The 14,524-nt window shown below is 35.5% G+C and overlaps 3 protein-coding genes across 4 annotated transcripts; 1 reads left to right on the top strand and 2 right to left on the bottom strand.

The window, feature by feature from the left end:
- The first annotated feature begins 135 nt into the window (after nucleotides 1-135).
- LOC116136929 (chaperone protein dnaJ 49) lies at nucleotides 136-2,535 on the top strand. Of its 2 annotated transcripts, none has more exons than XM_031422604.1 (3): nucleotides 136-266; nucleotides 409-1,555; nucleotides 2,261-2,535. In XM_031422604.1, the coding sequence occupies exon 2, from the start codon at nucleotides 492-494 to the stop codon at nucleotides 1,551-1,553; it is 1,062 nt and encodes a 353-aa protein (XP_031278464.1). In that variant the 5' UTR covers nucleotides 136-266; nucleotides 409-491; the 3' UTR covers nucleotides 1,554-1,555; nucleotides 2,261-2,535. The 2 variants fall into 2 exon arrangements, with proteins under 2 accessions (XP_031278464.1, XP_031278465.1); XM_031422605.1 differs by lacking the exon at nucleotides 2,261-2,535 and adding an exon at nucleotides 1,659-1,909.
- Nucleotides 2,536-3,581: 1,046 nt separating this feature from the next.
- LOC116136927 lies at nucleotides 3,582-4,320 on the bottom strand. The gene has a single exon (XM_031422601.1). It carries the CDS (start codon nucleotides 4,191-4,193, stop codon nucleotides 3,825-3,827), a length of 369 nt encoding a protein of 122 aa, XP_031278461.1. The 5' UTR covers nucleotides 4,194-4,320; the 3' UTR covers nucleotides 3,582-3,824.
- A 7,543-nt stretch (nucleotides 4,321-11,863) lies between these two features.
- LOC116136895 (stigma-specific STIG1-like protein 4) lies at nucleotides 11,864-12,408 on the bottom strand. Its single transcript, XM_031422561.1, has one exon. It carries the CDS (start codon nucleotides 12,326-12,328, stop codon nucleotides 11,879-11,881), a length of 450 nt encoding a protein of 149 aa, XP_031278421.1. The 5' UTR covers nucleotides 12,329-12,408; the 3' UTR covers nucleotides 11,864-11,878.
- Between the last annotated feature and the right edge of the window lie 2,116 nt (nucleotides 12,409-14,524).

Below are 14,524 nucleotides of genomic sequence, written 5' to 3'. Positions count from 1 at the left end.
GCTATAACTTGTTTTCAGAAATCGAATTATAATTGTTTATTAATTTTAGCAAATGTCTTGGCCCTCTTGGGTTCTCCTTTTGGTCTAAATAATGAATAAAATCATGAAACAGATACACTCTTACGTGGCAGACTCCTATTGGTGAGTCTGACCAACTATCCGACGTGGCTTTCCCTTAAATAAATAAATATATAAATCGATACTTTTCTTTTGGCTACGCCTTCCTGAATCCTCTCGCTGTTACGAGGCTTGGATCTCTGTATCAGGTAATTTTCTATTCTGTTCTTGGATGATCTTTATCTTTGTTTCCTGATCTACTTTATTTTTATAATTACGTGTTAGAATTTTAGGATTATATACTAATTTCTGTTTTATTATTTAATTATTTTAAATTTTTGTTGGATTTAGGTAATGTCGAATTTACAGAATGAAAATTGAAACCGTCGAGTTGAGTGATTTGATTTTGAATGTGTGAGTGTTGAGTATTCGTTATGGATAGTAACAAAGACGAGGCGTTGAGATGTATTCGTATTGCTAAAGAAGCGATTGTTTCTGAAGAAAAAGAACGCGCATTGAAATTTATCAAAATTGCGCAACGGCTCAATCGTGATTTAGCTGTTGATGAACTTTTGGCCGCTTGTGAGAAGTTTGGCTCTGGTGATTCCGGGTCGTCACCTGAGGAGAGGCGTGTTGATGGTGGTTATGATAAGGACAATAAGCCTGGTCGGGCGAAATTTGATGAGGATTTGAATGGGGAGAGGAGTTATAGTCAAGAACATGTTGAGTTGATTAGGCAGATTAAGAGAAACCAAGACTATTATGAGATTCTTGGTGTGGAAAGGACTTCCTCGGTTGAAGAGATAAGAAAGGCTTATAGAAAACTGTCGTTGAAGGTTCACCCGGATAAGAATAAGGCTCCGGGTTCTGAGGAAGCGTTTAAGAAAGTGAGCAAGGCTTTCAAGTGCTTGAGTGATGATGATTCGAGGAGGCAGTATGATCATGTTGGTTTGGTTGATGAATTTGAGTATAACCAAACGCATAATGTTAGGCAGAGGAGAAGGAGAACTGAGCATGACTTTTTTGATGATGATTTTGATCCTGATGAGATATTCAGGTCATTCTTTGGTCAAACAGATATGTTTCGGACAACTCATGTTTTTAGAACTAGAGAGACGAGGAGCCATCAAAGAGAGGAGTTTCGTGGTGGAGGGCCTAATCTTTTGGTTCTTCTTCAGATAATTCCTTTTTTATTAATAATCTTGCTTGCTTTCCTGCCATTTTCAGAGCCCAACTACTCGTTGCACAAGAATTTTCACTATCAGATTGCTAGGACTACTGAGAAACATGGAGTTGATTTTTACGTAAAATCATCTGCATTTGATGAGCATTTTCCTCATGGTAGTCCTGCTCGAGCTCACGTTGAGGACAGTGTGATTAAGGATTACAAAACTTTGCTTTGGAGGTATTGTAATGTAGAGCTACAGAAGCGACATTGGAATAAGAACCTGCCAACTCCCCACTGCAATAAATTAGAAAATCTTGGACTAGCATAAAGGTAAGCCCCTTGCTTATTTTACGTGCATTAATGAGGTTTATATTGTATGCTTGTTTTAGTGTTTTTTCATCCAAACTGATTTAGTGAACTTAATGCTATGCAGTCAATGCTGGTGAATTGTACTGGCATTTTATCTGCTTTCTCGGCTTGAATAAGAACCCTTCTTTTGTGCTTAAGCCAAAAAATTTAGAATATTAACCCGTGACACATCACTTAACAAGAGATGCTGTTGTAGCATTTGAAATTGTTGGTATCCCATCCCCTTTTTTATGATCCTTCTAGTTCATGGAGTTTATAGGCCTTTTTTTGGGTGCAATTTAAACTTCGGTCTCTTCATTAATTGGCATCAGTTTTCGTTGGACATGATGAGACAGTAAACAAGCTTTAGCATTTGAATTAACTGCCCTTGGGCATTCATTCTGGGCAGAAAGCTAGAGGTGCAACTTGCAATTATCCAAGAATGAGAACTAACAAAGCAATTACTGCAAGACAGTGATTTACACTTGGCACATTGATAAGCATTTACCTGACGTATGATAAGTTTTGGTTACAGCAGGACGCTTTGTCAGACCTGGTTCTAATACTTATTTTCAGCAACATTTTGGACCACATATTTCTCTGTAGATGTCTTTTCTTGTTGGAACGATCTTACAATCTTATTTATCTAAAATCTAAATAACACTGGATGTTTCTTCGATTGAACAGAGTATTATGGCTAGAATCTGGGAAGGGTAAAATTACAAACTATGAATGATGAAGATAGACCCAAGAGTCGAGTAGGGTCGGTAGATAAGACAAATTTGTGGGGTTGAGTTCCAAAGATGTGAGCCAGCCTAGCAGTTGCTTTTCATTCCCAAGGACTCATTAGCCACTCGTTCCTCTGCCAAGGTGGTCCCTCGTCTGCAGACTGGTTTTCAGAATTTGCCAAGGTGGTCCCTCGTCTGCAGACTGGTTTTCACTTTTCAGAATTTGCCAAGGTGGTAAGTGGAAACCATGGTTTTTGGAAACCTGTATCATTTCCAGTACACGCTTTCATTTTGGTAATCTGGTCAATCAGTAGAGTTTAACTTGTACACAACTACTTTGTTGTATTGCGATTACAAGAGTTCAACATTTTACTTGGCGATGTATGTCTTTCTAGGTTTCCTTATCCTTGACATTTGGCGTCATCTCAGTATTCGTTGATCCCTCTTTCACTGTCTTTCCACTGATTGATAATCCAGAACGCAACTGTGTTGGGGTGCCGGTGGGGAGACATTGACGTTGGCATTTTTATTAGGAAGCACAAATAGGCTTCTTTTGCTTAAAACCAAGACGTGATATTTGATTTTCCAAAACTTCGAGCGGTGAGCAAATGAAGCTTTAGCCATGGACCAAGAAATCCATGTGTTGTATACAAGGCATAAACACACAATATGATCATGTAAATGGACCACAGTTCTCTTCAGGTTGTGGGCTATTTAACAATTGAATTTGAACAAGACATGGAATCTGCAGTCAATTATATGTGCTGAAGCTGCCTTTGTGATTACCGATTACTCCCATCCCATCCACACCTCACAATATTTGAAAATTAATATAGAAAAATAAAATCATCAATCTGACACGTGGCGATTGCATCTGCCTCGTCAGGAGGAGTATCTGCTTCTGTACCCACATGTCAGTGACTTCATTATAGACATAAAGGCCTGTTTTATTGAACTCGTCTTCTTATGCGTTTTGGCTGTGCATAATTTCCTCTACCTCATTAAACAATTATTACATTAAAAAAAGAGGATGCCCACGTGCCCACGTGCCAGTGCAAGAAATCAAGATTCAAGAACCAATTAAAATATCACAAAAGGGAAACTCATCAAACGACAAAAAGAAAGTGTAAAAAAAAAAAAAAGAGAGCCAGCAGTGTCCACTGGCGCTGCAGCACCAGCCACCGAAGGTGGCTTTACTGACCAACGAAAGTTCACATAATTTACAGCATAAAAAGACCATTATGCCCTAAACATCAGAGTAAACTAGATATGAACAGTGATAATGAAAAGGGTATTTCTATAATTAAACATTGGAAAATCAACTTCAACTATGTTCCACATGACCACACAATACCTGGGTATTTACGTAAATTACAAAAAGATCCTTCCCCAGTTCCCCTAACCATCTTCATAGTTCATACATGAAAGTCTACGTACGTACCCCACTGTATATTATAACATATCAAAAGTATTAAAGAACAAAGAAAAGTAACACAGATCCATTTACCATTTCAAGTTTTGAACTAATCACCAGAATCATCATCACCACCAAAGATCGATACACGATTGTAAAGCAAAAACAAGATCAAAATGAGGAAAAGCGCCACACCAACAGGCGACCCACTAACCCTGTGAATGGAGTCAGGTCCACCAGTAGAGAACAAGCTGGACACAAATGAACCACGATCGGACGAGAGAAACTGGATGGTGAGTAGGAGAATAATAGGCAAAAGCAGGAGCCCTACTGGGCTCAAGAGCTCGGCAATGAACTCGGTCACGGCCTCGCCTGAGTCACCAAACAGAAACGGAACCAGCACCACTATGCTCACCACCACCGCCAGTAGCACGCCGTGAGGCGCTCCACCATGACCACGTGGTCTCTCATCAAACATTGTTTTTGCTTTTAGGTTTGGCTTCGCAGTTTTCAAAGTCCTTTTTTCAAGAGCCTTTAGAATGAGTGTGAGAGAATGTGAATGGTGTGGCTTATAACAGGTGTAGGGGGCGCGTTTGTCTCAGGTGGAAATAACTTTTTACCCTTTTGAGAGATCAAAAGCAAGTCGGTATTTAATTTTTTTTTTTTTTTTTTTTTATATTCTGTGGACTGAGACTTCAAAGTAAATTTCTCTGCTGTTTGGTTTATAAAGTTTGTCCATTTATTAATTTTTTTTATTATGGTGTTTTTTTACTTTTCTTTTTTAAAGGGTATCCCAACGGGGAATTCGAACATCAGACGGTGCACGGTGCGTCTTAATGATAAGAATGGTATAAATGGCTATATATTCAATATTAATAAAAAATATAGAATATATAAGTTCAATATATTTTATACAAGGAAATACAATCATTTTAATATTAAAATTAATAAAAAATATAAAAAAATATGATATTATAATAATCATAATAATAAGGAAATAAAATCAAAATGATTTTATTTCTTAATAAATCATACATCTTAATGTTCGTTTTATTATTTAAGCTACTAATGGGTGAGACTAGTATCGTGTTACACGTTATAATTAACGTTACGGTTGAGAAGTCATGGATTTTGATACCAATATTAAATTTGAATATTTTTCAGGTTATCAACCTGTAAAACCTTCATTTCTCACATTTTTTTAAACTTTGAATGCTAACATCTCAACTAAATAAGACAAAGCTTATGTATGCATACATATGATCTAATATTTAAATGGTTAGATGACCTGTGATTTTATTAGAGAAACAAAATTTAGGGTAGATTCGGAGACAGCTTCTCTGGCTACAAAATATTTGAAACCAAAAGACCCTTTTGGGCTCTCAAGGTCAAGCCTGAAATTGTAAGGAAGGTTGGATCTAATCCATACTTTTCTTGGTCTTTTCCTCGAAGACTAACAGATGAAAATTCTTTTGATTTTTCAGTGTAAATGCAGAGGCTTTTAGGTCATTTCTGGAACTCTAAGCCATCCGTCTTCTTCTTTCTTTTTTTTTTTTTTTTATTTATTATTTTTTTTTTTGGTGTTTGGACTCGATGATGCTTGATTTTGACATTAACGACTCACACGTGTAAAGTGTTAAGAGAGTCTTAGAAATTATATGTAATCGATCCATGAGATTTGAATATGGTACTGATATTATATATGTTGCAGAAACATAAATAATAAACTGATAAAATAGGTTTTTATAGTGGTTCGGATGCTAGCAAACCCTACATCTACTGTTATTTTATTATTTTCTGACTATACAAAGATGAAGAAATATTTTGCTTTACAGAGAGAAATAATGAAGTTCAAATCTATGTCTAACTCTCATATGTCTTACCTTCTTTTTCGTAATGAGAGGTGCTCATTTATACACATTTTAGATCAATGTAATGAATGCTTCTGTGAGTTGTCATGACATGTGGGGATCATTCCTTAATTTTTATCTTTTTATTTTGATAAAATTGGGACAAATGTGCAGTCATCATCCACTCATAGATAACACTTAAATCTGTTGGGTTGATGACAATCGTATCTCTTCTGTCTTGAGACGATGTGACAACTTCTAGATGACACAAAACCTTTCTGAACTTTGATTGGTTGGTACTAACATTAGTGTGATTTTTTAAGTACAACAGGACTGTTTGGAATTTTTGATAAGTTTAAATATATCTCAACTATCTTCTACAATTTTAAAATTAACGATAGGATAAACATCCTCTAATGACTATCATTTATTAATAATCAATCCAAATTTAATATCTTTTAAATAATTCATTTAAGAATCTCAAAGAGTTTACACCTAGCGGATCTGGCTCGTATAATATATAATAAGCCTACGCGGCTACACCTACTTTGATGCTTACTCGGTCGGTTGAGTGGTTGACCGATAATTGTATTAATCTGAACCAATGTTCTGGGTAGATGGTAAAGTGAAACAGTAGCCAAGCTATGAAGATGCGATGGGCATGGGCATGGGGAATTATTATTTAGGTTGTTTATTATCAGTTTATCGCTTCACATTAGCAAATACTTGTACAGGATCTGGCAGCACAGAATAGACAATTGCCATTTAAGTAATGAACAGTAGAGATGGTAAATAAATAATTGACTTCGGCCATGTTGGAGCGTACACGCAAGAGACTGAGCCTAACCAGAGGGTTTTTTGAGTACAGAGGGCCCATTTGGGGCCCTTTTTCTTTTCTCTTTAGAAGAAAATATTTATTAGTACATGTTAGATTATGCCATTTAGCTATAGCCATGGGACAGAAGACTAATAAATTGGAGATACAAGAATTAGTGTTCTGAGTAAAGTAATTGTTAAAAATAATAGAATCCCCACCATCACATGTTTGTGATATATGCTTTTCATACTTTAATGAAAATGTTGATTATAAAAGTTAGGAATTCATAATTTCAGTATCACCTACATCATTTATCAGTTGAAATTGATTAACCCAGATGCCCACCATGCATCACTGAGTTTTTGGATCTGAACCAGACCATTTAGTTCTAATCCCAATTTTAGCTGTCTTTAACCACTTGTTTTGGGGTTTGGCGGCAAGATTTTAACCATCTAGGTGAGTTACCTAGAGGCAGAGGCAGAGGCAGAGGCAGATTTAGCCCTTTGAGGGTAGGCCTCAGATTTAAAAAAAAAAAAAATAATAATAATTATTAATGTACAGGCCACCAAAAATTGTTAATTAATATATATACCTAGACCCACCCTTAGGGCTTAGATTATGAGAACTATTATACATATATCTAGGTCCACAAAAAGTTTGCTATTGATATATATGTTCCAAACCCACATCATATTAAAAGTTTAAAACTTTCTCCATTCCTTTTCCTCCACTTGTTTTTTATGATTTTATCCCCAAAATTCTTTACTCTCTCATTCTCATTCTCTTTCTCATGCTATTCGCTCTTAAAACTTTTAAAAACTGAATGAACATGCTTTCTCAAATTAAAACATTGACTATATTTTAAAGGACATTATTCTTCACCTTTCACCCACTACTTTCCTATATTTCAAACGTCACTGTTTAGCTGCTCAAAATTATTAAAGAAATTTGAGTTACTATCTATGTTTATACTAAGAAAATTTTTCATTTTTTTATTAATTCATATTAAAAGTCAAAGCAACGTTGACTTTATTGAAGTTTTTGTTGACTTTAGCCTAATTAGGCTATGTATTATCAAAGTCATAAAAATTTATATTATAATCTTTGAAAGCCAAAAATAAAAATATTAAAAGAAGGTTTTGCTCAAGGTTTACTTAACACATTTACTCAAAATTTTGCTTCTCATTGATTTATTCAAATAGGAAAATATTGTGTTATTGCATATTCTTTTCTCTTAAGTTTTTAATATTGTATTATTATTTTTTTTTTATTAAGGTTTGATGATTTTTTAAAGTTTTTACTAGTTGTTTGGTAAATAATGGCGGAGCCGCAAAGGGCCGCCCTCGGCAAAAATCCTGGATCCGTCACTGTCTAGAGGTCTTGTGTTCGAGTCTCATAGAGTGTTTACCTACTACATTTATGACTTACTTAGCTCATTGAACTTGTAAAGTGACTTACCTGACCCATTGGGCCATTGGGCTTGTAGATGAAAGATGGATTGCATGGAAGAACATGAATTGGAAGCATATATCACTATATTATGCATATTAGGGTTTTTAAATATAATTCAAAAACTTGAATTAAATCAGGTAAAAACTTGTTACCTTGGTTCCTTAGTAGTTAGGAGATCTTTCAATTACAAGAGAAATTAGCAAAAGAAAGTCCACACCAAGCTGAAAGAGAGAATTCAACCAATGAGAGAAAAATGCTAGGGTTTTTCAATTTTTCATTCTATAAAAAATTGAATATTATTTTCTTCATATGGATGAACCAATAAACAATTCAATAATTGTTCAAGGATGCCCTTATGCAATTTCATAATTCTTTTAGGGTTATAACTAATTCCATAATTATGAAATTGGATTAACATTTAATTATAATTAACAATTTAACTCTTAGGTTACGTTTGGTTCGGGGTGATATAAGATTAATCTTGTAATCTTTATTTAATTTTTAAGATTCCCTCGTCTGGTTGTCAAGTAATAAAATATTCCCTCGTCTGGTTATCAAGTAATAAAATATTTACTTAATCTTCTATTGCAAATATTTATTATTAATAATATTTGAGGTAATCAGATTACCTTTCCAAGGGGTGTTAATATAAGATTATCGAGGTAATCTTAATTTTGACTCTATTTTGCCTTTAGTCTTTTATCATTTTGAACACATTTGCCCTCATATGTCTACCAAATAACAATTACCCAAACCCCATATATTTGAGAATTTAGCTAAAACACTCCAGTCACAAAAAAGTTTAAAAGTTAACAAAATACCCCCAACCACCCAAGACCACTGCCGACTGCTAGCCACCACCACTGGCCTTCGGTGAAAGTCGTCATATCGATGTAAGACCGACAGGATCTTACCTGTCGTGTGCTGATAAGGACATTTTCAGCCATGGATTTGTGATCCATGCTTGGAAACGACCAGATTTGGCTGTTTTATGGCCAAAGATGTGGCTGTAAAATGCCATAGATTTGGTCGTGAAAAGGTCAGATCTAGTCATTTTTTGCCATAGATCAAATCCATGACCGGATTAGGCCTTACCAGTGCACGACCAACCAGATCTGGCCAATCATGCGCTATTACAGCAGCTGTCGGTGGTGGTGGCTGGTTGCCGGCAGTGGTTTAAGGTGGGTGGGGGTGATTTTGCTATAATTTAAAGTTTTATATGTTTGGTGTGTTTTAGCAAAATTTCAAATATAGGGAGTTAAAAGAAATAATTTAAAAAATAATAAAATAATAATAATAATAATAATAATATTATTATTATTATATTATTATTTAAAATGGAGGGCAATTTAGTAATCTGCATAATATACAAACTCATTTTTCCTCCCAACCAAACATATTATTATAACATACCCACTGATTTATTTCAACCAACCAAACACATTTCTCTAAAGATTTCCTGGTAATCTATCTTTCCAATAATACAACATTCATTGAACCAAACGCACCCTTAAGTTGTTTACATAACAATTTAACCCTTAAATTGTTTATATGTTTACAATTACAACACATTATTAAATTCAATTTAATATAAGGAAAATGATTAATTATGAAGGAATTCCAATTAGCAATTTAACTCTTAATTTATTCATAATTACTAATAAAATCCTCTATTAAATCTAATTAAATGAGAATAATATAAGTAACTTTATTACCCTTGGTAGGTGCTAGCCAGCCTTGGATAATCAACTTTCTTTGGCTATTTCTAATTCTCCTTAGTTTTTATGTGTGACCTATTAGGTTCACTGTGGCTTAGCCGTGGGCTCAATATCGTAATCCATTTTGATATGTTTCGTCATAGTTCTTTATGACCAAAACTCCCAATGATTATGGCAGGCATCTAACAATGCTCCATAACCCATAAGTCATAATGAAGATATACTATAATGAACCCTTTTATAATCGTGCATAGCGTATAATATAATCCCTTCGTTGTCTAATCTCGATTAAGAATAGATTCATGGTATGTCAAAATCATTCTCTTAATCTCATATCAAATTGACAATTAATACATTTAGAATGTGTCACCATGAAATAACATTTTAGGTAACATTTTATATACCCCAACCGGAGATTTGCCTTTTCCAATGTATCTTGACATTTGTCTAGGAACTTGATATTAACCTATACCAAGTGAACGGATCCCATCTTGACTATCACTTGTCTTCACACATAAATAACACATAGCCAAATCGGCTTTTTACACATGACGTGATTAGTCTTGTGTTTATACACCATATGAACTATATGCGTTTATGCGAAATCCAACCATGATATCTCAAGTCTAAGGATTAATAGTACACTAGTACTATCTTATGATGCATCATTAATTGCATTATAAATGTCCATGTGATTCATCATAAATGGTCATATTCGATAAAATGTTCATTAACTGTTTATCCATGCTGATGTCCTAGTGATATAACTTTTATAATCACCCACACTAATACCATCACATGATATTCAACGGAGGCATTCAACATGCCTACTATGTAATATTATTGCCCAATTAATACTACCTATACTACCTATGTAGGGAATACTTTGATGATTTTGATCTTCTAAAGATTTATGTCATTCAGACATTTCACATGTATATATATACGTGTGTGTGTGTGTGTGAAATAAAAACACTTTCTTTTATTAATAAGATAAAAATGTATATACATTAACATATATATACAAAACATAATATCTTGGAATCGATAACACAATTGATTCATAGGGCATATACTAACAGTAGGGTGTTCAATGGACTCAAATAGTAATTGAGGTGTACGGAAGCTGGTCCGGATACCCTAATTATAAAACAAAAAATTGAAAATTGGTGTATATATGTGTAGGATACACACACACACACACACACACACCCCGATTTCAGTTTTAAAATATTATGGATCACCAAAAATGGACCAAGCATTTGGTTTTTAGGAAAATTAATTTATTGGAATCTCTTTCCACAACTTTTATCATCATTAATCTGTACGTTTAATTATTAATCAGCTAAGAGTTTATTAATAAAGATGATGTTAATCTAGTTACAATGTCATAGTCATAGTTGACTCAATAATGATCTTATCTCACACAAATTAGTCTTTGTCAATGTTTTAAAACCCAACCCGGGGTGAAAACCAACAAAGTTGCTGAGTCCCGGGTTGAATGGTTTAACTGGTTTGACCGTTGGTCAAACCGATTGATAAAAACTTCTAAAATTCAGCAAATAAACATCTAAAAATTATGTTAAGTCTATATAGATTTAAAATTTAGCAAACACACCCCAAATGCAAATCGGCTAGCGATTGGTTGGCGGCGGCGACACCCCAGATGCAACCCCAATCGTCTCTTGAACCCATTTCCCTTAAAATATACCCAAGATCTAGTTGAAATATGTTCGATTTCGGCCAGATCTCATCGACACCTGCATCGGCATTCTAGGCCAGATCTCATCGACGCCGTCATCTACAACCCTCCCCATCACTAAGAAATTACTTCCCTCTTCCTCCCGATCAAAACCCACCTTATCCCACCCCTGTTAGCCTTGCCAATTACCGGTAAAAGCCAGTTGTTGCCGCTGCCAGTTTTGGTCAATTTACTCATCGGAAATCAACTTTGTTATCACCATTGCATTCACCATCACTTTCTCTTCAAAAGTCCCAACATCCCGACCGTCAATTGTCTGCCAATCATCCTCCCAAATCCTAGGGTTTTGGGTAAATAAGAAAAATATAAACCTAACCCGTTGAAGCTTCTGGGTCCCAGTTGAACAGGTTAAATTGGCCAGGCCAGGTTTTAAAACATTGCCCTCTGTAATTAATAAGAATTTGACTGCGTAAATAATATACATAAACCTAGAAGGAAACTCGTGGAATCCTGACGACCAACATTAAACAGAAACCAAACTGAACAGCCATCCATTGCAAGCATGCACATCTATTAGAGAGAAAGATGAATTGATTTTAAGAACTTTATTAACTGATCAAATATTCATCCACCATAATCACACATTGAAAACACACATTTGTTTATTCCAGGACACTCCTCAAAACAGGAGCCACAATGTTGAGGATCAGTCTGAACATCCACACATTTTCCATCGCAGCAAACGAGTCCATAGCCACAAGCTGTTCCACAAGCTCCACAGTGGCTTGAATCTTTCAAAGTATCCTTGCAGAATTGTCGAAAACAACACGTGGTACCACCCCATGGATTCTTCTCACGATCCAAGCACACTCCAGGATCAGTAGCACATGACAACACTCTTTGCCTTCCACGTAAAGCGGAACGGAAGAAGTTTAAGTGCGTTGGAGCATCATCAGAATCCTGAAAATTACCCAGTTGGCGAGCTGCATGAGTAACATTAATGATCACATGGGAGGTTTTGATGAGTAGTAGAAGGAGAAAGAAAGGCCGATAGCATGAAGAGAAAGAGAGCATGGAAATTCAAAGGAAAAACTCGACATGGGTGTGGTTGGAATATTGATTTCTTAGTAGTAGTAATAGTGACTATTGGAGAATAAAACTGTAGCAGCTAAGACAAGGAACCAGGATTGTCTATGCAATTAAAGATATTGAGCTGGTGAACTGCAACAGGAAGAGACGCTATCATTACGTAGAGGATGAACCTAATAAGTTTCAAACTATTAAATGGGTGATGATGTGTAGAGGAGAAATTCATGAATCTGACTTAGATAAGTATATATACAGATGCTGATGAATGCCTGATTTTTTTTTTTCCATTTAGTCAATGAGATTCTTGCAACTAATGTGGCTAGGCATGCTTGAAATTTTTTATCTAATTAGGCAGAAGAGTCCAAAGTGTCAAGATTCTGACTATGGAAATTCAATTATGTTTTAGAAATGCATGCATTTTCTGCTAAAATAAAAAATAAATAATTTGCTTGTATTTTAACCCAAGTCTACAAAATAAACGGGAGATATTTTTAACAAGATCACAAACACAAATAAACACACGCTCAATCTATTAGGAAACCTAAAAGACTAGTCTGGTAGGGGGTGAGAGAGCCCCTAGGCTTATTAAGGACCACACTTGGTGGGTTTGAGATGCCGATGTGGGATCCTCACATTGTACCCCTTTTTAATAGCCACCATGGATATGTCCTCCGCCTCAATCTAATAAGTTATTCGATGTAACACCTCCTCCCAGGGAGAACTCAACCCAAAAGACCGGCCACCTTAATCTAGTGGATATCCCAGTTATTCAATGAACACCTCCTTCCAGGGAGAACCCAACCCAAAAGACCAACCACCTCAATCTAATCAATTATTTGATACAACACCTCCTCCCAAGGAGAACCCAACACAAAATAACCCAAAACACCAGCCACATAGAAGCACCAATATTAGAACTCAAGTTCAAAGAAGAACCCGACTCAAAACACCGGTTTGATAGGTAAGAGAGCCCCTAGATGAGTACCACACTTGATGGGTGTGAGATCCCAAAGTGGGATCCTCCCAGAATCCTTCATGAGAAAATCAAATTTCTTGCATAAAACTTGAAATTTGAGATTGAGAATCGAGTCTAAAATTAATTGGATCACAAATTTAAACCCAAAAATGGTTTTATGGACCGTGACATTATTAGGCCCTCTAATTTATGGGCTGGCTTAAGAGCTTCATCCTGGCTGTCGAGTTTAAGCCCTGAAAATGGGCCAAACCTCGATCCAATAATGTTTCAAAAATATTTATCTTTAAAATGCGTTTAAATACCTTTTGTTAATACATATACAGAAACAAAAGTATAAAATTGGTGCCGTCCTGGACACGCTATGAAGGAGGGTGATGGAGGTGGTCCATCTTCAATCGCATGATCTATGCATAATTCTCCGCAATTAGACGGTGGGAGATGAGAGTCTTTACAAAGTAGTCTACATTCGAAGCTATAATAAGATTTGTTTTTTTCTTCGTCACAAGATGCTCCAGTGTCTGCTCTGCATGTGAATGTGATCTTTGATCCAACGTTGAAAACCCCATTCCATTTTAAAGCCCGTGACAGACAAGAGTCGATTCCATCGGACCCACTCATTCAACCCATCTAACGTTGATCCTTCAATTCAATTATATCAGATTCCATTTGCTGCATATCCGGATTATCTTCTCTGTTCCATCTTTTAAGTTCAATAAATTTATAGCTGTTGGTGCGATGTCTCTATAGATTGATATCTTTGTGAGTTGATGATGGGATAGATTTGTAGTTTCCAATTTCTGTTCAGTCTGTGATGTTTATCTCTTTGAGCCAAATTCAGAAGAGGGTCTTTTCATGACAACTGCACAAATTCTATCATAATTGGCCTCCATCATACCAAACAAAAAACACACAGAATGGGTTCACCAAAGCTGGCATTTTAGCTCAAAACTGGAACAGACCCATATCTAATTTGAGTTTACTTTGTGAAAAAAATTACCAAAACCACAAGCTGAAACAACTATTACATTGTTGTAATTAATTAGCTCTGAAAAAAATGTGATGGTCCTGTACTTTTTTAATAATGAAGTTTGCTCCCTGTCCAGTCAAACTGCAGTTTGTCGTACACTTCTGGAGGTCAAAAAAAAAAAAAAAAAAAAAAAAAAAATTCTAACAGTGATTAAATATGTTAAAGAAGACAAAAACTA

Source organism: Pistacia vera, unplaced genomic scaffold, assembly GCF_008641045.1.
Source record: "Pistacia vera cultivar Batoury unplaced genomic scaffold, PisVer_v2 Contig320, whole genome shotgun sequence".
Lineage (NCBI taxonomy): Eukaryota > Viridiplantae > Streptophyta > Magnoliopsida > Sapindales > Anacardiaceae > Pistacia > Pistacia vera.
Note: the sequence above shows the minus strand (reverse complement) of the source record. Positions and strands in the feature narration are given on the sequence as shown.